The sequence below is a fragment of the Drosophila miranda genome, chromosome XR (assembly GCF_003369915.1).
Source record: "Drosophila miranda strain MSH22 chromosome XR, D.miranda_PacBio2.1, whole genome shotgun sequence".
In the NCBI taxonomy this organism is placed as follows: domain Eukaryota; kingdom Metazoa; phylum Arthropoda; class Insecta; order Diptera; family Drosophilidae; genus Drosophila; species Drosophila miranda.
This window is the reverse complement of record NC_046674.1, coordinates 22,485,782-22,510,449: the sequence shown is the minus strand read 5'-3', so window position 1 is coordinate 22,510,449 and position 24,668 is coordinate 22,485,782. Positions and strand designations below refer to the sequence as shown.

Here is a 24,668-nt window from a genome sequence, read left to right as displayed (position 1 = left end):
CCGAGTGGCAGAAGGTATAATCAACAGTGCGAAAAGCAAAGCATACTCCCCCCCAAAAAAACACCGAACATCATCTGGCGCACTAAAACATTTAGTTGTCATAGGAACTATTGGTGTCTCGGAGAAAATATGAATAAATCGAACGATAGAGGTTTGACAGAGTTTTTAAAGCTTGAGTATGGATTAATTATAACTACGAAACGCTGTGTGATCATTTCCTCTTTTTAAATCTATTGTTTTTACTTAAATGCCCATTGTCTTCTAAATTATTTACTTAAATTTTATTGTTTTTGACGTAAATATAAAATATTACTCATTCTGCGGCATGAACGCGACTTCATATCTTTTTAATTTAGAATAAACACATCTACATTTATAACATCTATATAGTAGAACAGGCATACACGCACATACATACGTAAAATGTATCTACAGATTAGCCAAAACCATGCCTTCTTATCTTTCTATCGCTTGACGGCGCACAGTAATCTGAAGGCACCTAAAAGATACAGTGGCAGTTTCATTACGATAACGAATAGGCGGATCGGATCTCTCTCTAAAAAATTCGCCATATGTGCTTTTACCCTATTAAACTCATTTCAACAGCATCCGCTCTTGAATACGGTTAGGACAGAGTGAAAACCGAGAAAGCCGTGATTTAATTCCTAGCAAAATGGATTGGGCAACGGAATATCCGTTTCCATTTCCGGAGGCCAACAGCAGTATGGTGTTCAATAAGAGTATTGACAATATAAATCAGATACTCGCGACCAGCTTTAACATGGCTCCAGAACATGCCCTAGAAGCAGAGGAGTACGGCTGCTTCACCGCTAACTGCTCACCCTCTGAATACGTGGAGTTTGTTCTGGGTCCACAGACGCTACCCCTCTACAAGGCGATTTTGGTAAGTCCGTCCTACCTCCATTCGATTGATGACTTTTCTAGTGACACTTAAGTTTATCTTGAAATGCAAACTAACTAAAATGGGTTACTTTTCCTTTAATACAAAATTTCAGATTACCATTATATTCGGTGCTGTTTTTATAACTGGTGTCATAGGAAATCTTCTTGTGTGCATAGTGATAATACGGCATTCCACAATGCACACGGCGACTAATTACTACCTCTTCAGTCTCGCCGTTTCTGATCTGCTCTACTTACTCTTCGGTTAGTTGATTCCCGTAACATATGCTATTTCTCCTTTCATAATCACCAATCATTTCGACTTACATCAATACATTCAGGACTACCCGCTGAAGTATTTCTGTACTGGCACCAGTATCCGTTTCTGTTTGGATTGACCTTCTGCAAGATACGAGCATTCATATCTGAGGCGTAAGTAAAGTACACTTAAACAATGCATTTTTTGCCGTTGAAATTCTTGGTCTGAAAAGACTAATTATCCGGCTGGCAAAATTTTGTAGCACAGTTCTAATGAGCACAGTCATAACCACAGGCCCATACATATTACACATTTCAGATGCACCTATGTGTCGGTGTTTACGATCGTTGCCTTTTCCATGGAGCGCTTTTTGGCCATCTGCTATCCGTTGTACCTGTATGCAATGGTTGGCTTCAAGCGTGCCATGCGGATCATAACTGCGCTGTGGATTATAAGTTTTCTAAGTGCCATACCGTTTGGTTTACTAACTGACATTCAGTATCTCATTTATCCACTAGGTATGTGCAAATTCTGCATCTGAAGATCAGGTCAGATAATTGCTCTCAATTTACAGATAATGCACCCATAGCGGAGTCTGCTTTCTGTTCAATGTCTCCTGAGGTTCCGAATATCATACCCATATTCGAGCTATCGTTTTGTGTGTTCTTTGTGATTCCCATGATCATTATAATTTTGCTATACGGGCGCATGGGAGCCAAGATTCGCTCAAGAGCCACACTTAAATTGGGTGAGTACTATACCAAATATGGATACTGCTGTAAATGTGACACGAAACCTTTGGTTCCAGGTGTTCGCCATGGGACCATTAATCAAGAGGCAAGGAACTCGCAAAAGAAAAAAAAGACAGTCATACGAATGTTGGGTGAGATGTTAATAATTCTTAAAAATGTTATATGTCACATACCAATATTGACAATTTCGATTCAAATAGCCGCTGTTGTCGTCACATTTTTTGTGTGCTGGTTTCCGTTTCACATTCAAAGACTTTGGTACTTGTACGCCAAGAATATCGAAAACTTTCAAGATATAAACGAATGGCTTTTTTCTATCGCTGGATTCGCATACTACGTGTCATGGTAAATAGGTCACAAATAATTAAGAGTTCATCAATTAGTCACTATAATGACGGCACTTGTTCTTAGCACCATCAATCCAATCGTATACAGTGTGATGTCACGTCGCTATCGGGTCGCTTTCAAGGAATTACTCTGTGGCAAGCCTGTGGGAGCCTACTACAACAGTGGATTCGCACGGGATTGCTCGAGCTTTCGAGAGCCCACAACAGCAACAAGCAACAAAAGAGGCTACGACCGTGTCCAATCTGTAAGTACCAGTCTTTAGACGATATTTCTGAGCCATACGTAGAAAGGGGAGATAGGTGGCTGATCGTCAACTAAAACACTAGATAAAGTCTATTGAGATTGAGTACTAAGAGTTTAAATATTTTGCACACTCTTAAACTGAGCCGCTTTAGGCCTTCCAGTCCCATCCCTTTTTCGACCATTCGTTCCTTTGGCAGGAAGATCTCATAGAGTGCTGATTCTTGCGATTTCGACTGATCAAAATTGATTATCAATGCCTAATATTGGCTTAGATTGGATTAGAGCTGATGACAACTAATTATAAAGATTACCCCAATGCCTTTTACATATATTTATAAAATTAACTTATTTTTTAGGTTCACGTTCGATCTAGCCATTATGATAACGCTAACGAAACAGCATCTATGTCTTCAAACAGAGTGCTAATCAAGAAAACATATAGCCTTCCTCTACCAAAGGTAAATATACAAACAAAAATCTTAAGTTTGATAACGTGCCTAATACGTTATCTTTTTTTTCTTTGAACATTGTCTTTCTTTTTTATCTGTTTGCTTTCTTTTATCTCTTTTTTGGGTTTGTTGATCACTTTACGATTTATAATAATTCATAACTATAACCATACATGGTGGTATCTGTAGCAGTAAATTGAAACACTTTATGATATATCCCCTGCCAAAGGATTGATCGAATGTAGACTTTCTTTTTTTGCCTGCAGAATCTTGTATTTTAATGATCCTACTAACTGTTTGTGCATTTACTAATAATTTATATTTTTAGAATGCAGACTCCACCTTAATAAGCAGAACAGATATTGTGATTGTACTGGAAAATAGTGCAAGTGCCCGAACGGATGGCGAAGATTCAAAGGAAACTTGCATTTAAACATGTAAGACTTTAAGATTACAATGGAAAATTCAGAGTAACCTTCCAATTTAGTCTCTTAGATCTAACGAACTGTGAAAACAACCTTCACATGATTTCTATATGGATTATGCGCCAAATACTGGGAATCTTCTCAGTTATCGTTTGCACATAGGATCTCCCTCCTATGTCATTTTTTTCTATTAATAAGCAAATATATTAGGACATAAACGATTTTTTAGAATACATAATTTATTTAATTATAGGGTAATTGATTTTTCGATAATACTCTGACTGCACTTTATAAACCCAATGCACGCGCACTCCTTAATCATTTCTTATTCATAGGATAAGGAATTAGGGATTAGGAATTTTTAAGACAAATACCAATGTATATAAAAACCTAAAAAGAATTCTAAAGCATAAATATAATAACTATTATTACAGACAGAATGAAAACGGAAACTTCCTAGTTACAAAACTCTCGTTAGTAGCGTAGAGAAAGACCAACATCGTGTGCTTACGATCGAGATAAACCTTTCGTTGGCTTTTAAGATGAAGATAACTATAATATTTCAAAGACCGAAACTAACTGGCTTTTTATCAATGAACACATTCACGATTTACAGTTTCTAAGATGTTTTGCATGACAATGATAGAAACCAGCATTTCTTTATATCTTGTTCTCCTAAAAGAAACCAATGCCAAATTGCCAAACCAAAGCGAAAGTTGTACCATTATAATCTATAATTATAGTTCATTTTCATTTTCATTATCTTACGCTTCAAGAATGCATAAATTATTGAAATTATAATAAAGGAAATGAACAACTTTTCGACTCCGAAGTGAGTACAAATATTCGCTGATTAGCTAAAACCTGTACTCGTTCGCTTTAATACAAATGAATAACCTTTGATATGTGTATGAATGCAGGTCTGTATGTTACTTTCTCCAACAAGACGAACAATTACCAAACAATGAATAATATTTACCGCATATTCATATACATATTACTGATGCTCGGGTCTCATAGCACATAAGCATTACGTTCAACAAATATACATATGTACAATAACCTATTACTACTATACGCTTTTCGTTGCTAGAACCAAGTCCAAGCTAGAGTCTTGCTGGTTGGGTAGATGGGTATCTTTATAAGTATGGCATTATGATAGCCAAAGAGGCCCCATCCATACATTTCAGTACTCAATTTTCGCAGACGAGGGTATTAAGAGCTTCGGCTCCAGCGGTTGCATTTCCTAATTGATTTTGCATCGACTCCACTGTGCCACACTTTCAAATGGAAGCATTTTTGTCTCAGTGTGCAAGCTGCCGACGAACAAGCCACATTGCCCCAGTGGTAACGATGGCAAACAGGTTTGGAGCCACACATGGACTGGTTCAGAAATGTTCCACTTGTAAACTTAGTTGCCTCCGAGTCCGAGCCACAGCCAGCGACGACCGCGACACCATCAAAGCTGAAGAAGAAAGTGAGATGATTGGATCGCAAGATTGGATTTATTGACTTTTTTTTATTTTGTGATATTGTGATCGACTAGCGGTTCTTTAAATAACGAACGGTTAACTAAGTATTGAGACCTAAGTTTAGGCAAAAGCTGCATCGCATCGCGCATTCGGCTTAGACGGCGGTGCTAAGATAACAAAGAAAGTGAGATCAACTTGTTTGGATAGAGCTAAAGATGCTTGTCCGAAAGTTTCCTGTCTGTTTCTGTTTCTGTCTGTGTGTGTGTGCGTGTGTGTATACGAGTAAAATTTGAAAGAAATTCCACTTTTTACTTTCGGAAAAGATCTCGAAGCAGCTGCGGAACTGAGAAATGTCAAATATCAATAGACCGTCGTGGAATCAAGTCGCGTAGCAACGAACCAGCTCTGTTTTTTTTTTGAGTAATTTCCCCGAAAGCCCCTAAAATGTCGCAAGGCGTAATAAATATACTGAAAAATCTTCTAACGATACTTATTGTGAGTGCTTGCGTGTTCTCGCGAGTGCAGTGCAACAACAGCGGCAAAGAGTTTACGAGTGACGCTGATCTTCTGCGCAACGCACGGCTGTTCGAGTTCTTGGGCGAACCCAAGCATTTTGCCCACACTCGCAGCAGGCCTCCAGGACCCAATGTATTTCCACTGCATCGCGTGAATGCACGCTCGGACGGCCCTGCTCCTCCACAAAACAAATATCCAGCCAAATATACCTTGAGATCTCCCCTACCACCAGGAGGACCGCACTTAATGGGCTTGGAGCAGAATGGGAACTTTCCGTTCATTGAGAACAACCCACAGCACAGGGGATATCATTATGATAACAGCAAGCCCGTGCGATTTGCACACTTCAAGGATGCTGTGCTCGATGTGGGCAAGAACCAATTCGTTCGACCGGAAGGTATTCTCCAATATCCCTCCGAGCAGTACATACAGAACTTTAAGGCCTCCCACCGGTTCAATGGAAATGTGAATGTATTACAAAAGAACCCAGGCCCAGCATACACGCCGTTCAAGCAGCATGAGATTCCCGTACAGTCCGCCCAGTACTTGCACTATCCGAAACCCTATGCCCCACCCGAAAACCACGGTCCGGTGCAATCGAAGCAAGCTGTCATGAAAAAAGCGCAATTTCCGCAGGAGCACAGCAGCTACTCGGTGTACGAAGAGTCGGAAAATTTTCCGAAACAAGGCATTCTCCAAAACCAAGGCAATTTCCGCCAACCAGTTGCACCGAAAATAGATTCTAAAGAGGCCCAGGATTACCTGCATTTCATGGGCACCAATGAGTACTTCCTGCCCAAACGAGATCCTGACTATAAGAAATTGGACGCTGAGCACGACGGCATCTCCATCCAGCATCCCCATCAATATCCACTACCGCAGCTGCAGCAGCAGCAGCAACTGCAGCAGCAGCAACAGCAGCAGCAGCTGCAACAGCAGCAACAGCAGCAGCAGCAGCAGCAACAGCAGCAGCAGCAACAGCAGCAGCAGCAACAGCAGCAGCAACAGCAGCAGCAGCTACAGCCGCAGAGTCATTATCCAGTAAATGGGGGCGGTCAAAATCAACATCTTGCCACGGACAATAGTCTCTCATCCAGCTACAACGAGCCCATCCAAGTGTCGGATCTGTTTTATAACCAAGATCCCGCTCCCCCAAATGTTGCTGTTGTTCGCGGCAGCTACCAAGCCGGTCAGGATGTGTTTGTGGTCAAGTCTGATGGAAACAAGGCTGTCAAGCATGTGGTTCTAACTCCAATGGCAGCCCAAACCACGACACCAGCCCCACCCTCAACGCCAAGGAACCAAAATCTCCAAAAGAGCCACAAAGGCTTTACCCAAGAACCCCTTCGGTTTGAATTTACCGAGCAAGATGCTATTCGAGGACATATAAGCTACACCCAATCTCCGCAAGGGCACAAGTACACCTACGAAACAGTCTATTCGACGCCGCACCAAACCAACCTGGTCCAAGCTCCGGCTCCAATCGCCGAGGTCTCCAAGCCAATCAAGGAATACAGTGACGATGTAGAAGACAGCGCCGACACCGAAAATTCGAAACAGGTAGGAAGAACGTCCAAGACAGGATTGGACTAGCCCATAACTCGTTCGAGCTGTGTTTTCTTATTATGTTTTATTTTATACTTTTCAGCAACAGCAACAAAGCGAACAATCGCAAATCCAAGCTGCAGGTGTTGCGAATTCTCAGGACGATTCAAAGGCCACAGAAAGCTACTGTGAAAATATATGCGCAAATGTTTATGATGAAAACGACGAGATAGTTTGTGGATCCGACGGATACATGTATACGGGAGAAACTCAATTAGAGTGCTATTCGTCCTGCCTTAATATAAGTAAGTGAATACCTCGAAGGTCTTGAAATTAGCTTTTGTGCATTATTGAAACTATTTTATTTTGTTACAGGTATAACTATCAAAAGTAAAGGATCTTGCACATGAACCCTTCCTATGTTTGCATTAATGATACTTAGAATAGCGAATACAATTTTTTTTTAATAATTTATTTATATTATTTATTGTTAGCCTAATTTTATTTATAATCACAGCCTCAACTATTTACATGAACAATATTGCTAATGTCTAAGGTTTTTAAAAAGGTAGATATATTGAAACTGATTTTATTGTAGAACTTTGACTCTTGCTACATTAAATAAATATTTAATAGTGATATAACTGTCAATCTTTTCAATCATGAATTATTTATTAGCAGACTGGAATGATATACCTATTGGGAGGTACTAAGACGAACGATGACCAAATAATAATTATAATATTCTATAGGGTGTACACTTTTTTGTAATCTTGCCACGATTTGTCCCCAGTTTCGCATGCTGATTGAACATTGGGATCGCGAAAAATGGTCTTGCTTCGCACGAATGGATGAGACTTGCTCTGGCAAGACTCGATTGCGAGTAGTATACCAAGTTCAAACGGCGAGTCTTCTCCCGATCAGCTAAGCGTACTAAAGTACCCTTGATATAGGATGAGTCCTCGGTATTTAGCCTGCGTTTGGTGATTGATACTCTTTGAATGATTGCTTTGAATGGTTGAATGTACATACATATGTCCATATGTACATAGCAGGCACCGTGGGTAGTTTCATACTGGGCGGAGATACATATGTCATCGGAGATATGACGCTATGCCGTTTCATAGCAGTCAGTTTTGCTAGCTTTATAGTAGCCATACTGTTATTGTAATTTGTACCAGTACTCATGAAAAAATGAGTGACGTCATGGAATGTTAGCTTTGCGGCCAGTTACAGAGGCATGTTAATTAAGCAGAGAGCTAACAGCTAACAGAGATAGAACAAATTCTCTCGTTTAGTTACAGCGGCATGTTAATTAAGCAGCGAGCTAACAGCTAACAGAGATAGAACAAATTCTCTCGTTTAGTTACAGCGGCATGTTAATTAAGCAGCGAGCTAACAGCGAAAGATAAAGAGAGGGAGAGGCCTTGACCTACCTACACTACGATGTGATTCGGTCACAAACTTTCGCTCTCGTTCTTTGTGGGAGAGGAAGACGAGCTTTGAGCCGCCCACGCTGCTCTGCTGCTCCCCTCTCACCTCTCCTCTCTCACCACCCACTTTGACCCAACCAAGCTGCTGCAGCTCTTATCATAGATCTCGCGACGTGATCTACCATACACTAACATACATATATATACACTACGCTCTTACTCTGCCACCAACTTTCGCTCTCGTTCTTATCAGTGAGATAGGGAGAGATACTACAAGCAGAGCTTTGAGTCGCCAACGCTGCTCTGCTATTCCCCTCTCACCACCCTCTTTGAGCCACCTAAGCTGCTGCAGCTCTAATCATAGATCTCGCGACGTGATCTACCCTACACATGCATACATATACGCTACGCTCTTACTCGGCCACTGACTTTCGCTCTCGTTCTTATCACTGAGATAGGGAGAGATACTACAAGCAGAGCTTTGAGTCGCCCACGCTGCTGCAGTTTTATCACATCTTGCAGTTCCCCCGCCTCCCTCAATCAAAGCAGTCATAAGAGCGGTCAATTGAATCGTGCGTGCAGAGGTTTGCGCGCGTCTTAAATGCAAGTCAAGTGAAAAGTGCAAGGCAAAACGCTTCAAAAAGCTTATAAAAGTGCGAGTGAATAAAATGTACCACAAAAGTCGAAGGCAATAAAAGGCTAAATAGCCAAAAAGTGTTAAAGTGCCATCAAATGGAAGCGAGAAAGCAGATGAAGGCAGCAAGGAATAAGAGGCGATAAGCAGTGCAAGCAGGCTAAATGGGCAAAAAGTGAATGAAGGTGAGAGTGAAACAAAAATTACCCGCAAGAGCAATATAATGAGCGGGAGGCAGCACAAGGCTAAATGGCCAAAATGTGAGTGAAAGTGTTAAAGTGAGATCAAAAGCAAGCAGTACAAGGTAGCAAGAAGTACTGCGGACAAGCAGTGACAGGCTATATGGGAAAATGAGTAAAAGTGCGAATGGCGGAGCTTTGCCTCGCCGCTGCTGCAGTGTTATCAATGCTTGCAGCTTCCCGTCCGATCAAGCATTCAAGGCGTTCAATTTAATCGAAAGACAAACGGTGTGAGCGCGCCTGAACGCAACGATAGAAAAAACAAGTAAAATTCAACGCTTAACTTTTGAACTATGGGAACAGGTGAGTCTTTCTGTTTTGGTTCACTTTGCGCACTATTGTTTTTTTCGGTTTCCTATTTTCTGTGCTTATATTTTCTTTACTTAAATTTTCTCCTTTCCTTCCCTTTGAATTTATTGGATTTGAGCAGTGAATGTTTTGTTTTTCAGGAAAAAGGCTAATAATTAATCTTAATAGGCTGGATCGGATAGGCCTGTTCTACGCAATTATAAAACATTATGGGCGGATCTATTAAGATTTACTTTTTAATGCGGGTGACTTATTCATGAATATTCGGGCTTTGGCACACTATGGCACATATGTATATAGGAAAATTGGAAAATTTTCACAATTTTAAGGCTGAGGGCGACAGGGGCAAGAAAGCGCGTTGGAGCTTTCCAGCAGGTGTACGTGTGACAGGCTAGAGCTTGGTTTTGGGTGTACTACTACTGCCACATATGGTTCCATCTGTGGACACCCACTTTCTACCCATGTACGGCTGGCTCTCAACGCCAGAAACACTTGTCTGTATTTTTTTTTATTCAGGAAAGAGCTTTGGAGTAGTTGGCTCGTATGATTGATTGAGTTACATCGGAGCTAATTTCTTTAGAAAAGGCTGCTACGCTTTCAGAGCGCTGATTAAGCGTTTGTAAATGATTATTTTAAGTTATTTATTTTTATTATTATTTTAAATTATAATATTATTTGTAATTTTAATGATCTTAATGGTAGAGTTGAAAGTAGTAGTTGCATATGTAGTATTTTTCTAAATTAAACAGCCAATCGACCCACAGTTAACCACAAATAGTATCCGCTGGATACAGGCTTATCATATCCACTGGAGCCTGGAGACATCGTATCCGCTGGATACTGGAATTGAAATGGAGGCCCCTCTATCCGATTCCTATATTTAGCACTGTTTTATGCATGTTTTTAAACAATTTTAATTCGCTTTTATCAAAAGATTCTCAAATGAGAAACTGCATGTTTTTAAACTTTTTTTTCAAAAGATTATCAAGTGAGACACTGCATGTTTTTAAACGATTTTACCGAAAGATTCTCAAATGAGGACCTGCATGTTTTTAAACAATTTTACCGAAATATTCTCAAATGAGACACTGCATGTTTTTAAACAATTTTAATTCGCTTTTATCAAAAGATTCTCAAATGAGACACTGCATGTTTTTACAAAATTTTACCGAAAGATTCTCAAATGAGACACTGCATGTTTTTGAACGATTTTACCGAAAGATTCTCAAATGAGACACTGCATTTTTTTAAACTTTTTCTTCAAAAGATTCTTAAATGAGACACTGCATGTTTTTAAACAATTTTAATTCGCTTTTATCAAAAGATTCTCAAATGAGAAACTGCATGTTTTTAAACTTTTTTTTCAAAAGATTATCAAGTGAGACACTGCATGTTTATAAACGATTTTACCGAAAGATTCTCAAATGAGGACCTGCATGTTTTTAAACAATTTTACCGAAATATTCTCAAATGAGACACTGCATGTTTTTAAACAATTTTAATTCGCTTTTATCAAAAGATTCTCAAATGAGACACTGCATGTTTTTACAAAATTTTACCGAAAGATTCTCAAATGAGACACTGCATGTTTTTGAACGATTTTACCGAAAGATTCTCAAATGAGACACTGCATTTTTTTAAACTTTTTTTTCAAAAGATTCTTAAATGAGACACTGCATGTTTTAAAACAATTTTAATTCGATTTTTTCGAAAGATTCTCAAATGAGACACTGCATGTTTTTAAACTTTTTTTTCAAAAGATTCTTAAATGAGACACTGCATGTTTTTAAACAATTTTAATTCGATTTTATTAAACGATTTTCCGAAACACTACATGTATTTTAATATTTTTGTGCGATTATTATAATATTTTTTGTTTATAATCTTAGGGATTTTAATAGTAGAACTTGTAGAAATAGATGCATGTGTATTACTTTGATAAAGAAAACTTTCAATCGTATACGCTGCCTACACGAACTGATTTGAAATCGATAAAGATGGCTCTCTTTTACAGATGTTTTTATCAACGATTTTTATACGATTTTTTAAATTATAATGATGAATATGCTATTTAAAATGCCCAGAACAGGGTATTGTTGCGCATTCAAGTGCAGGTTCACCTTTTTCCTTAGCTTGCCATGAATATAGAAATATTATATCCTTCGCGTGGGTGGCTACATTGTTTTGCCACCTGGCGCTCAGTAGGCGAATGTGTGGTATTTTGCTAAACTAAACTGCGAATCGACTCACAATTAGCCATAAATGGTATCCGGTGGATACAGGACATCTCATATCCGCTGGGTACTGGAACTTAAATGGAAGCCCCTCTATGCGATCTCCAAATGTGGCAGTGTTTTAAGCATGTTCTTAAAATATTGTAATGCGATTTTATAAAAATATTTTCCAATAAGACATTCGTAGTATTTTCGCAAGTTTAAAACTTTCAGTTGACCCAAAATTCACCAGAAATGGTATTCGCTGGACGGACTAATCGGACTGATATGAAAACGATTCTTAACTATGGCTCTCTTTTACAGATGTTTTCTTTTATAATTTAAATGATGTAATATGTATTTTAAAACGCCCGGAATGTGGAATTTGCAACGCATTCAAGTTCAGACTCACCTCTTTCCCAAACATGCCATGAATTTATAAAAATTATATCCTCCGCGTGGGTGGCAACATTGTTTTTGCCACCTGGCGCTCAGTAGGGGAAGCTGCAATGTTGTCTACATAGAGGGCGGTAGTGCGTGCGTGTGTAGCATGTATTTATTTATGATTTTTACACAATATATTTTTATAGGAAATTTATATATGCCAAGAACAAATATTATTTTTCAGGAACTTTAAGATGCGAGTGCCTTGGTCGCCTTTAAGTTTTCAAAGGGAGGGAATAGTATCTGCCATAGAAGAAAGGAGTCTTAAGGTATAGCCATATATTTCTCGATAAAATTTAATTAAAGTCCGATGACTATATAATATTGCTGATTTGGATATTGAATAAGGGACTTACGCAATCATTTAATAATACAGATGTAGAAAAAAAACTAAATATTAATGATAGGGAGGTTGTAGTATGTACATATATATATATTTGTGCATTTGTATGTTTGTGCAATTTCCGATGGCCAATCAAATAGGGTTTGTTGCTTGTATTTTTGTGTTCTACATTTTGTGCCGGATAGTGTGAGGAGAGGTTTCCAGCGGTCGATCCAATCGAAGGTTACACTGCTTTGGTGCTGAAGCGGAAGTTGACAAGAGACGGACGGACGGACGGACTACTGTTGCAAGCTTAAAACGGATGACGCTGTGCATGTCAAATAAAAGGTTAATTGTGCAATAACTTGTAAAGTTTGAAATCCATTCGGTTAGCCCTTCAAAGAGAATGAATGGAAAAAACTTCCATGTGCCCAATTTGGCAGCATTCGAACAAAATGCAACAGAAAGAAGTATTCGAATTAGAAGTTTGAATCTTTATAATGGCAGAATACTTGGAGAGTAGCCTCACAAAAGCAGGAGTCCCCTTGATTACTGGTTCCATGGCTTTTCTTCAAGGGTTGACCTCCACTTCCGAAGGAAGGGAACTAAGACTAGAATAGGCTGCTCGAAACACTTGTTTTACTTACCAGTTCAGTTTTGTATTCAATTACCATATTCTTTTTAAGGACTCGTTGTAGTTTGCATTTATAATTTTGCATTTAATATCAATTTGGAAGATGCATAAAAGTTGCTGAGGGCTTAGCAAGATGTCGAATTTTAAAAGGAGTGCCGTGGCACGCTTCAACGTCACATCCGGATGACTGAGTGTGTCGCCAGTTTCGAGCAGTTCCAAAGTGGCGCATACATCCATACTCGGGCTTCCATGTACATGTTTTATTCATATGCTTCACTTGCTGGCATTGTAGCGGAAAGGTTCTCTACCAAATCAGCAGAAATCATTCCCTCTCCTTGCGCACTTTAGACTGAAAATTTGCTCCAATTGATTCCAGAATCGATCAGATGGGGGTGGGGAGGGGGCTGAGGGGCGATATGCCTTGAAACTAGAGTTTGTTCTGGTGGCTTAATTGAATGAGCGGCAGAACGAGTACTCGATGATCGGGCTTATAATTTTATTACTGCTCAAAAAAAGTTGGCTAGGTCGTAGACATACGCTGAGAGCTGCAGTGCGCATGGGAAATGCAATAAACACTTCATGCATGTCATTCAGAAAAAAGATGAGCACAAGGGGAGTGGAGTGAAGTGAAGATGGGGCCCGCCCCCACTGGCCGCAGAGCAAACCGAATAACCCGGGACTGCTTCCAGTACGGACAACCGCAGTGACTGGTGCTTCGAGTGGCCCTGCGGTGATTGTAACGCCAAACACAGTTGGCCATATAATTGCAATTGCCAGTTTGCCGGATCCAGACCGAGGCCAAGCGAGGCGGAGCGGAGCGAAGCTCATGCTCCTGCTTAGCTTGTCATTTGCAGTTAAAAGTGGTGGGGCACACGAGTGGCAAGAATGGCAAGAGAGAGGGGAAAATATTCACTGAGGTCGCAATTTAAGGATAGACGTAGGTGTGATATAACAGCATCAAGCATCAGCATCAAGTTATGCGAGCTGTCCAACTTTTGCAACAGCAAGAGGCCGCCAGTGCTTCCGCATTTATTTTGTGGCCTTTAAGCCACAAAACAACTGTCGAAAAGGCTTAGGGGTCGCTGAAGGAAACCGGGAACCTAGCCAACATAAATAAATAATTGTAAGCTACTTAGCGGAGAGTCCGTGGCCTTATCTGCAGGCAAATGCCACGAGGCAGTAGTTCCTCAAAAGCCGCTTAGGCGTTAAGGAAAATGAATCAAGTCCAGGAACAGTTTCGGCCATTACGGTTTATGGCAACGGATCGAATTTACGACTCGTAGACGACACGACTTTTGTTCTCAGACTCTTTGCGGTAGCGCTGATTAACAAGTTAGTTCCTTTTTACAAATTGCATACAAAAAAAGCCAGGGATAAAATAATAAATTTGAAAGTGATTTCGGTTTTCTCGTTTACGGACTCGGGGGGAATCGGTGTCCGACCACAACAGAAATCGCAGCGGTAGATGGCAGATTTTCCCCCAAATGATGAAAAGATTGTAAATGCAGATTACGGGTTTCGCAGTGAATGAATTATTTTAAATAAGAATATATCTGTTTTTAATTGTTTTTTTCCGCCCGGCGCAAGGACAAAAGAGGTGGGGGAAGTGGCGGAAGCGTGGACTGAAATTAAATAAAATTGCATGGAATTTAATAGAATGCCTTGGCAGGATGTATTACTCGATGAACCCACGATGTAATGGATTTAAATGGAATTTTCTTACACGATTTAAATCTCAAGCTCCCATCGAACTGCAGTGTACAAATTACAAACATACATTTACATTCTATTTCTCCAAGTTTTGGAGATGCGCGGAGATGGGGCAAATTAAGCCGTAAATCAAGTGCAACACTTTCAGCGCTTCCTTCCGCATGGAAGAAGCGACCGAAAAGCTTTGAGGGAAACAAAAGCGGCAGCAGTGTGATTTATTTGCTTATTAATTTCCGTTTTACTGGCACTCCATAACCGCAGCAGCGCATTCAGAGGGAATTAAATACTGCCGGAGCCGGGGGCCGGGGGCCGGGAGCCGGGAGTCGGGGCCGGGCGCCGGAGAGACTTGTCTATTCATTTACATATTCTTTACATACAGCTAAATGCTTAACATTGGATATTAAAATAATCGAAATCATTAAAGGGTAATAATATTTACAAAACGATACTTTTATTATCCTACCTTTACCGCTGAATAGTCAGAAGCTTATATGTAGCTGCTTCAAAGTATTACCTTTCAAAAGAGCCCTTTCCTTTAAGCTTCAAGGAGAACAGTCAGAATTCCCATTTAATAGGCTTACAAACAAAGAAGCCTCCAGTCGATTGGTTTACTGGCCATCACTCCATAGAAAATGGGAATTGATTTTGTAAACTTGAATAGAATAACGACAAAAACTGAAGCACACTTTTCCGTTTGGTGTGTCCATGAATATTATGCTTTTTGTGAAGCATCTGCATTCCATCAAACTCGACTCTGTTCATCGGCGTCTCTTTGGCAATCGATAACCACAAATGATGGGGTCAACACCTCAGTGCCACCAATACCAATCCAATCCATGTTCAATGCTCGTGAAATCCCGTTTCCCGTTTTTTGTGCCCCTAGGCCCTGTGTCTGGGTCTAGCCTTTAGTGTTCCGTCTGCCGTGACCATCAATTAAATTCATTGCCAAACAAATATTGTACAAAGGAATTATAAAAGCAGGCGAGGAGCGTCTGTCGAGAGACACATGTTCCACAGTGGCCCGTGTGTTGCCGACAGATGGACGAGAACAAGTACTGAAACCCAGAGAGCCATCGGAGAGGTCCTTGTTTTTTTTTGGTTTGGTCCGACTGCCAAAACCAACATACAAGCCAAAAGAGATGCCAGCATTGTGTTGATTGAATGTGCAACTGTCTGCCCGTTCCCCCAGCACTGCCCCAGCATTGCCCCAGCATATCCCCAGTATCCCAGTATCCCTTTGCTGTTTTTGCCACGTAACAGGCGTCGTAGAAAAAACGATACAATTTGCGCCGACATTCAGTAAACAAAGGCTGCCCAAATATCTGCTGGGGGAGGACCGAAAGGGGACTCCAATTAAAGTTTTTATACTGTTTCCGGTCTGCACTAATGCTCGAACAAGCATGTCCCCAAGCTGCAATCCCCCACGCAGTAATTTCGTTAATTTTTTTTCAAATGTCTCTCTCGATATTCAGATCTTTCAGGGTGTTCCAGTGGACGGCAGATTGGAGTGAAAGCCGGTCGATGGTAATTGTAATTGAAAGTTGTTGCTTTTGTCTAACAAGCCCATACGCAGTCTTAATTTTCTTCGGAAAACATTGAACCATATTGCGGCTTTGTCTTGAGACAAGGTTTTGCATATTGTTTGGAAAATAAATCGTGCAAAAATAGCAAAATAAACACTGACAGCAGAGTGGAGCAGTCGAATGCAGGAGTGGAGAAATGGCGGAGGGGAAATGCACTCATAAGATATACTAAATAAATGAAATGCATGAAAGTAGACAGCAAACGCTTTCCACTTCATTTCCCAGAGTCAACATAATAGAGGAAATTCGCTGAAAGCTTTCAAACGAGAAAAGCATCAACCCGTTGAACGAATAATTTCCTGTTTAATTCTCAGCAGAATGAAATGCAGCAAATAATTTATGAGGCAGCATCCAGAAATTTGCCTTGAATAAATATTTTTCCATACGGGGCCACCAAATTTTTTGTTTGCTCTCTTTTTTTTTTTTGCGCTCTGTAATTAAAAGTGTGCACTTAAAACGTGGCACATGATGAGGGACTTTACCTGTTTGCTCTTTCCCAATTGAGCGAAACATTAGAAATTTCTGTTTGACTTTTAAAACGATGATGGCATCGGCCCGAGGCCCTTTCTGGCCATATTTCCTTCTATGGGACGTTGAATTTTCATCACAGAACTCGAGCTGCAACTGCTGCGATTCGCATCATCCATATTGGAGTAGGTAATAAATAAAATATCAGTGGAATCTCGTATCTATCAACCCGGCTGCTATTATGTACTGGCCATATGTAGATCTCACCATCTCTAGCGTGACCTCCACCGCCATTGCCATTTCCATTTAATGCTTTTTTCGTTGACGTTTTAAAGGGAATTATACACTATTTAAGTGCATTGAAATATTTGTATGTTCGGTGCAGAAATTTCTCTAAGTTGTTATTGTTTAATTGGCGGAAAAAAGTTATAAAGAGCAAAGTTTCTGAAACGAAACACATAATACTCGTAAATTCTTTGTCGAATGCCTAAGAACTTGACAGGCAGCAGCGGAGAAAATACAGATAAAAGATCTTAGTGGCTATTTTATGGTTTAAATACTTTGTGGCTTGAAACTTGAAATAATGCAACGACATAAAACAAGAAAAGACGCCCAAAATCTGCAGCCGACTCAAGGGGATTTAATGCTGCCATCAAGCCATCCCTCAGTAAACCTTTTATCAGCAGGCAGTAGGGAAACTTTTTGTGTTATGTTCGTGTTTTCTTCCTTTGGAAAATCCTTCATAGATAAAGCGGTATTTTGCACTTTCAGAGCAAGAGCAAGAGAGATGAGAGAGGAGAGGGAGAGCTGCGAAGGCACGCAGAAAAGTTTATACAATTTTTATTACATTGCTTTTTATTTTGTCGAAATCTGGGAAATCAAGAAAGCCAAGCCCATATGCAAAGCAAAGCTCTCGCTGACAAGTTAAGTGGTCTCTGAGCAAAAGAACGGCTTCGGCCCCAGGAACAGGCCCCAGGACGCAATCGTCATATGGTGCACACGGTGCGGTACATGCTCTCGGGCTTGACATTATTTTCATTGTCAATAAATTTGAGTCAGACTTAGCCTGTCTGCGGTTGAGCTCTAAGTTGGCATCCCGCCCTTTTAAATATTTTAATCTTTATAAAACAATGAACTCTCCCCACTATTGCGTTTCTGTTGTTTCTGTTTAATGCCCAAGCGCATCTTTGACTTTTATGAATTATTCAGTGGGCATATTGTGGGCCGTACCTATAATTTATTTACTGGGGATGCTATGCGTGACATGAAGGATACGAAGGACACGAAGGACGTGAATGCCCCAGATCACAAACAATTAATCAATTATGCAGCGTCGGCCAAGCCACGAAAACAAATCAAAGCTAACGAAATACATTGTTTTCGGTAGGACTTTTGGACTTTTCGACTTTTCCCCATCTGACAGCTGACAAGATGACAAATTTCGGACCGTGAAACTTGTGCCTGATTGGCACCGCACTGCCAACCGTTTCTCTCTCTATTCTCTGGCATGTAAATTATGTCCAAGATATTAGGTTCTTTTGATTGCCTCCATTCCCAATGCCAATGCCATTTTGGCCGAAAAAAAACCTAATTGACTGGCTTTAAAATTAATTTTTTGCTGTGAACCTTGAACTGAACCTTCAAAAACGGAACCGTATGTATATCCATGCTGTGGCCTTTTGGCCTCTTTTTCTCTTTGGGGCGGAATGTTTGTACGTGATTGGAATGGCGAATGCCATGAAGAATAAGGGAAAATTGCTTACGAATGCCGCTGACAGCTTGTATAATGTAACAGAAAAGCCTGAAATGAAACGGAAAAGTAATATTGCTCAAGTGTTGAGCAAGATATTGTTGCGGTTACCCGAGTAAACGTTCGAAATTGGGAGAGCAAGAGGTCTTTCAACTCGGGAAGGTTCCCTTACAATATTTATAATGAATTAAAGTCTCTCGAGGGGGTTTCTGTCGATCGGTTATTCGCCATTTGGCCGGACTGTGCCACAAGTAGATGACAATGTTAATTGGCGCCCCATCAAATCGGCATAGCTATTGTCTCTTCGCCGGTTTCAGACATCAAACATAAGTGACATTCTTGCTTTTTTAATTAACAAACATTTGCCCGTCAATGCACATTAAAAGCCGCTCTACTGGAAAAATCTTCATTAAACACTTGACTTTTGGATGGGGCTCCTTGCTTTGTTGCTTCAGATGGAAAGCGTCGGCAACTATGGCAACTATTTGCGGAGAGGAGGTTTTCAATTCAGAAAAGTTGTCGCATGACTTGCGCAAAACTTTTCCTCCAGAATGTTTGAGTGTGTGTGTGACTGTGGGGGGGAGGGGAGGTAGAACTGCAAAACAGTTTCCCATATGACGATGATGATGAGGGGGGGGGGGGGGGGGGGGGGGCGAATGGCAGTCCGAGATGGTGGCACTTAACGGCAACACATGGGGCTGTCGTTGCTTGAATTAAATTTTATATTCCTTTTAACTTTGCGTTATACTTAGTCAAAGGCGAAAGCCAAAAGCCCGCAGAACCAACTTTTGCCAACTTATTAAAGCAACGTTATTATACACATATACGAGTACGAGTACTCGTCTGTGTGTGCGACTATGTGTATGTATCTTGGAATTGACGAAAAGTTCCGTCATTAACATAAACTTTCGTCAAAGCACACAATTTTCCAGTGGCACACAGAAAAAGACCGCTCAAAAAGGAGTAGCATATTCCTTTTCGCCGATCCAGCGGGTCTGCATTCATAGATACTCCTCCCGTCTTTGGCCATAGACCCAGATCATTAAACTGAACACCCTTGACATACTCGTGTATGTGTGTGTGTATTTTACTTACCCATCTATCATTCTAATTCATTGGCAATAATCTATTGGCATTGGCAGATCTGAGCCATTACTTGGTCGCTGTCAAAATTGAATAGCGACCCGAGCACGAGCACGAGCACGGGCACAGGGAAAGCAAAGGTGTTGCATTCGGCTGCTGTGTGCACTCGTATGTGGCAGCAACGGAAATGAGGTCGCTGCAACGAAGGTGCAGCTCTGCAGGAAGCAGCCCCAATCCAGTTACTAGGCGCGGAAATGAAACACGCTCGTGGACCGAAGGGATCTGCTGAGGGTGCTGGGTGCAAATTTTAGTTGAATTTTAATCTACAGCCAATTTGGGTCCCTCGATAGATGAGAGGCTCCTGGTTTCCCTGTTTAATCAGAGAAAAGAAAACACTATTTTCGATACGTTTTACAATTTATTTATTTACTTTACTTTTTCTCATAATTTAATTAATGTTTATGGTTTTTATATATACTCGAGTCTAAGTTGTTTACTTCAATTTAATTACACTTTTTTTGGTTGCTCTCTTGATGCGTAAATCCATCTTTTCTTTGCCTGTTTTCGCATCTCAAAGTAAATGCTGCATTTACTTGCACAATAGAAATATGTTCTTGTTTGTCTGTTTATGTTCATAGAATGAATAATAAATTATATATTTAATTAATTACAATAAATTGCATAACAAAAATGAGCCCCCTTCCCTTCTATGATTTCGCTCATTGTTCGGTTCGAAAACACACTCGAATATGGTATAGGTTTTCGATATTTTCACAAAATTATACACTTTCAATATTATTTGAATGTTGAATATTTTCTTTTTGGTTTTTTTTTTGTTTTGTTCGATTTTAAATATGTATGAGCTTTAATTTTGTATGATTTGTATTTTCAAAATGGGTCGTCGATTGCTGTCGTATCCGTGTGCCGTATGCAACAAAAGTATTGAAATTTCCGTTAAAAAATGACAATTTTATTGCAACGTCCACACGTCCTTCAGAATACATTTATCTGATTCGTTATGCGTACTCGTATATATGGTAGTATATTTATTACTATTGTTTACTATTACATTACATTATCTGATGATACTCGTACATACATATACATACATATGTAAATTTGACTGTGAAAATGTTTTCTAATTTTCCTGCTAGACCAATGCGATAGTAGCTCCTATCGTATATTATTTTATAGCAATGACATGACTGTTATTCGCTTTACTAGTTTAAGAAATTCGTTATTCGTTTTGTTTTGTTTTATTTAAACCATTTCCTTAGTACCTTTTTCCCCATTTGAAAAGCTCATTTTATCAGAAAAGATAATGAAAAAAAAAAACCGATTTATAAAGTAAGAACGAAACCCGCTACAAAGTATAGAAAAATGCACTGCTAAGCAGAAGAGGGTCGTGCGTCTCTCCGGCTTCTACTTAAGCTCCTCCAGAGCTCCCGTCTTCTTGTTCTTCTTGACCTGGGCGTACAGGGAGGCCGCCTTGTAGTTGATGGGCCCATAGTGTTGACTCTCGAGATCAGCATAGATGAATTCATCATCAAACCTGGCGGCATTCAGTGGCTGTTTGTTGTTGGTAAGCAGACACATTACTTCTTTAGACATTTTCTAATACTCGTGGCTGTCAAAGCTGGGCTCTGGGTCATGCGCGGCTCATTGTTAGGTGCGGCTTCTCTCATGCATTTGAATAATCTATAACGCCTGCGGACTTTCGTTTTTTCTATTTTTATATTTTTCTATTTTATTGCTGGGATTAATCTTTAAGCTTTCAGTAAACAAATGGTAGCTGCGGGGGGACAGAGAATTAGAGAGGTTATGTGTCAGTAGAGATACACAGTTCTGGGAGGATCGGATCAGATGTTTCAGAATTTCAAAAGCAGAAAACCATATACGAAGACAGCGGGTGCGACAGTTGAAATAAATTATTTTTTTTTTTTTGATTTATGATAATTATTATAACAAAGATTATTGAACGAAACAAAGAATTTACCTTTTTCTATTGTGACATATAACATTTAGCTCAGTTTTTTTTTTATAGTTTTTGGATTTTTTTTTTGATTTGAAATTTAAACAAATAATAATTTAGTATATATAGGTATTGCTGCTTTTGTAAGGATCCTCAAAGTCAGACACATGCTATAAAAAATTACAATTCGTTTAATTTAGGAGACATTGTGATGGCTTTTTCGTATACTGTAAAGGAAGTGGAGAATAGCTTTCCAAAAATCGATATAGCATGCCGCCCAAGAGACTTTTCAAGTTTGCTTTGGTTTCAAATTATTGCCATAATATTAAGTACTGACTAAAACTAAAAAAATACCTTAATCCGGGGTGGCTTTCTTTTGGTTTTGTATCAATGGTGTTTTCGATTCTTAGACAAACTAAATAGAAAAACGTATACCCCTATCTTTTTGTATGCTACTTCCCCATGCGGAGTAGGCCCACACACTAGCGGACATACATCTATGTATCTATCGGCCGCATTTATTATTTAAAAAAAAAAACCTTATACACATGACTATCAAACTTAACACACACAGTCTGATTTTCCTAGAGTACTAGAGTACTTAATTAACTTATCTAATCCACGTTTTGCTTAGGCTAGACAAAAAAACGATTGATATACATGTATGTATTTTATGTCGATAGTTAGCGCCAACTAAATAAATGCATATTTGGTTGTGTGATTCGATTCGGTTATTTTGTTAGACGGGGCTAAGTGCATTGGGTTTTGTAATTTTATTTGTATTTGCATTTGCATTTGCATTTGGATTTGCATTTGGGTTTGCATTGGTTTTGCTTTTGTTTTTGCTATTGAGAATAATAAACCTTAATGTTAATGATATTTATGTCGAATGTCAATATCTATATGTATATACAATTAGTGCGAGTAGGAAGATTCCACCCTTTTGTTAATCCTATTTGTTTTCTATGCTGTTATATTTATACGATCCACGGATGATTTTCAAATTAAGTCGAAACAAAAAAAATTCGGACATATTCCTTTAATGTTACGCCGATATTACTATTATTTCTTCTATCGAACTTAATCCCTACTATATTTCACTTTTTTCGGTTTGCTAAGCTTATAAATGTTGCAGTAATTATGTTGATCTTACAATCTAAGTGAATTTTACTCCCGCTTCTCCGTCCACTTCCACTTGTCCTTCTTTCATATAATAGTTAATACCTTGTATGCGTCGCGTAGGCCTGTTTTCTTTGGTGAATTTCAATATTTTTGCCTTCTAAATGTGAACTTCACGATAGCTTTGGGTCATAAAATACTTTAGTGCACCTGCAGTTGCATTGGCAATCGCCGATTCTTGGTTTGAGCTACGGACTGGGGTGTTAGTCGGTGCTGTGGTTGTTTGCAGGCTGCTGGCATCATCGTTATCGTTATCGTTGTCCACCATGTACTCCTCTTCGCAGAAGCTGTAGCCCAGATCCTCGTCTTCCTCCACCTCTGCCTCCACCTCCGCCGTCCCTTGTGCTGATGATGGCCGTGCAGATAATTCTATTCCCTCCTCCGTGGTGGGCTCGTTCTGTGGGTAGCTTGACCGCGGGAACATAAAGTCTGGATGCGTTTTAGTTAGAAGCTCTAATGCCTCTAATGAGGCGGCGGGATTTAGTTGTCCAGTTGTACCAGGGGGCTGCTGCTGTGGCTGCTGCTGCTGCTGTTCCTGTGCCTCTGATTCTTCTGCCTCCTCTGGCCCAGCAGCTGCCATGGCAGGAGTTGGTGAAATTGGCTTGAAGGCATGCCGCTCATTTAGAGCCAATGGACGATACACCAGAGAGCCCACATCCTGCTCTAAATGTTCCCTCTCCCGCTGCTGGTGCTGCAGTTGCTGGCGCAGCTGTTGCAGCCGCCCATTGGCCGTCTGGTTGCTCTGAAAATGGAAGGTGTGGTGCTTACGCAGGGGCAGGCGTATTGGACGTCGCACCACCAGACAGTCATAGGCCCCGCCATCCGCCAGGGGCCGTCGCAGTGGACCATTGACCGGAGTCAGCGGCGGTATATATCTCAAATTGTCGACGGTGGCGAAAGAACCTAATCGGGATGCCTGCAGCAGCAATTCATTGGGCATTAGCAATTGTGCTTGATGTTCTCCACTGGCACTTGCACTGGCACTGACACTGGCACTGACACTGGCACTGGCGCCATTCCCGATCTTGATGTGGCTAAAGCCCGTGTTGCTGTTGCCAATTTGCTGCTGGCGTGCTGCTGACGTTGCTGTTGCTGCTGATTCAACTGACGCAGATTTGGTGGGGCAGCTATCACCGTGGGCATTAGGGGCTTCTGAATTGTGGCTGCGGGTAATATTGGTGTCGACATCATAGTCGGCTGCTGCGTTTGCATAACCATCGTACTGCCGCCGTTTGATATGTGCGTAGGGGTCGCTGATGGTTTGCCGTCGTAGTTTCTTGTTCCCGAGGCAGCCGCCACCGACGCCGCCGTTGTTCCGTTTATTGGCTAGAAATGGATTAGTAGCCAGCGTTTTGTTGGTCTTTTGTTAGTCATGGAGTCGAGGCAACATTAGTGGCGTGGTGGTGTGGTGTGGCGTGTTGTGAGTGCGGCAGTGTGGTTTGTTTGTCGTTGTTGTTTCGGTGTGTATCCAACAGATACAAAAGCAAACAAAAACCAAACATGAAAGTAAATTAAACAACAAAAATAATCAAAATCAGGTACAGAATCAAGATCACTCCACTATCGAAAGACGTCTGGGGTGGAATGTATTATTTGGACTGAAATATCGTTGGATTTTCCCCAATTCTAGCTGAATTGTAGTCTTGAAAGTTGGAAGGTAATCTTCTAGACATGTCGCTTCGACATTGAAGTATCCGATTAAGGGATGACATTTTTCAATAAATAAAATTGCAATAAAAAGAACTAAACATATTCTTTAAATATAGAAAGGATAAAAACAAAA

General features: G+C 40.3%; 3 protein-coding genes across 14 annotated transcripts in view; 2 read left to right on the top strand and 1 right to left on the bottom strand.

The window, feature by feature from the left end:
• Positions 1 to 317: 317 nt before the first annotated feature.
• On the top strand, positions 318 to 4,452 carry LOC108153397 (neuropeptides capa receptor). Of its 4 annotated transcripts, none has more exons than XM_017283384.2 (11): positions 375 to 904; positions 1,017 to 1,167; positions 1,245 to 1,335; positions 1,481 to 1,680; positions 1,737 to 1,910; positions 1,971 to 2,045; positions 2,115 to 2,259; positions 2,326 to 2,506; positions 2,862 to 2,963; positions 3,283 to 3,391; positions 3,450 to 4,451. In XM_017283384.2, the coding sequence occupies exons 1-10, from the start codon at positions 674 to 676 to the stop codon at positions 3,385 to 3,387; spliced, it is 1,455 nt and encodes a 484-aa protein (XP_017138873.1). In that variant the 5' UTR covers positions 375 to 673; the 3' UTR covers positions 3,388 to 3,391; positions 3,450 to 4,451. The 4 variants fall into 4 exon arrangements, with proteins under 4 accessions (XP_017138876.1, XP_017138875.1, XP_017138873.1 ...); XM_017283383.2 differs by having other exon boundaries at positions 377 to 904; positions 3,442 to 4,450; XM_017283387.2 differs by lacking the exon at positions 2,862 to 2,963 and having other exon boundaries at positions 318 to 904; positions 3,442 to 4,452.
• A 334-nt stretch (positions 4,453 to 4,786) lies between these two features.
• On the top strand, positions 4,787 to 7,551 carry LOC108153712 (putative mediator of RNA polymerase II transcription subunit 26). The gene is made up of 3 exons (XM_033386984.1): positions 4,787 to 6,927; positions 7,016 to 7,217; positions 7,288 to 7,551. Exons 1-3 carry the CDS (start codon positions 5,296 to 5,298, stop codon positions 7,320 to 7,322), a joined length of 1,869 nt encoding a protein of 622 aa, XP_033242875.1. The 5' UTR covers positions 4,787 to 5,295; the 3' UTR covers positions 7,323 to 7,551.
• Positions 7,552 to 20,814: 13,263 nt separating this feature from the next.
• LOC108152559 (hemicentin-1) overlaps positions 20,815 to 24,668 on the bottom strand; it is a 49,197-nt gene continuing 45,343 nt past the window's right edge. For 5 of the 9 annotated variants that reach the window (XM_017281983.2, XM_017281984.2, XM_017281986.2 and 2 more), the window contains one exon: positions 22,239 to 24,245. In XM_017281983.2, coding sequence (XP_017137472.1) covers positions 22,986 to 24,245 — 1,260 coding nt within the window. In that variant the 3' untranslated portion in view covers positions 22,239 to 22,985. Of the gene's footprint in view, positions 21,304 to 21,730; positions 21,877 to 22,238; positions 24,246 to 24,668 lie in introns of those variants that run through there. The other 4 variants (XM_017281989.2, XM_017281990.2, XM_017281991.2 and 1 more) reach the window with 3 other exon arrangements.

Coding starts and splice junctions, on each gene's coding strand:
- LOC108153712 (XM_033386984.1), top strand. CDS start 5,296: ATGTCGCAAGGCGTAATAAATATACTGAAAAATCTTCTAACGATACTT. Junction 6,928..7,015: donor ACACCGAAAATTCGAAACAG/GTAGGAAGAACG, acceptor TATACTTTTCAG/CAACAGCAACAAAGCGAACA. Junction 7,218..7,287: donor TTCGTCCTGCCTTAATATAA/GTAAGTGAATAC, acceptor ATTTTGTTACAG/GTATAACTATCAAAAGTAAA.
- LOC108153397 (XM_017283384.2), top strand. CDS start 674: ATGGATTGGGCAACGGAATATCCGTTTCCATTTCCGGAGGCCAACAGC. Junction 2,046..2,114: donor GACAGTCATACGAATGTTGG/GTGAGATGTTAA, acceptor CGATTCAAATAG/CCGCTGTTGTCGTCACATTT. Junction 2,260..2,325: donor TTCGCATACTACGTGTCATG/GTAAATAGGTCA, acceptor ACTTGTTCTTAG/CACCATCAATCCAATCGTAT.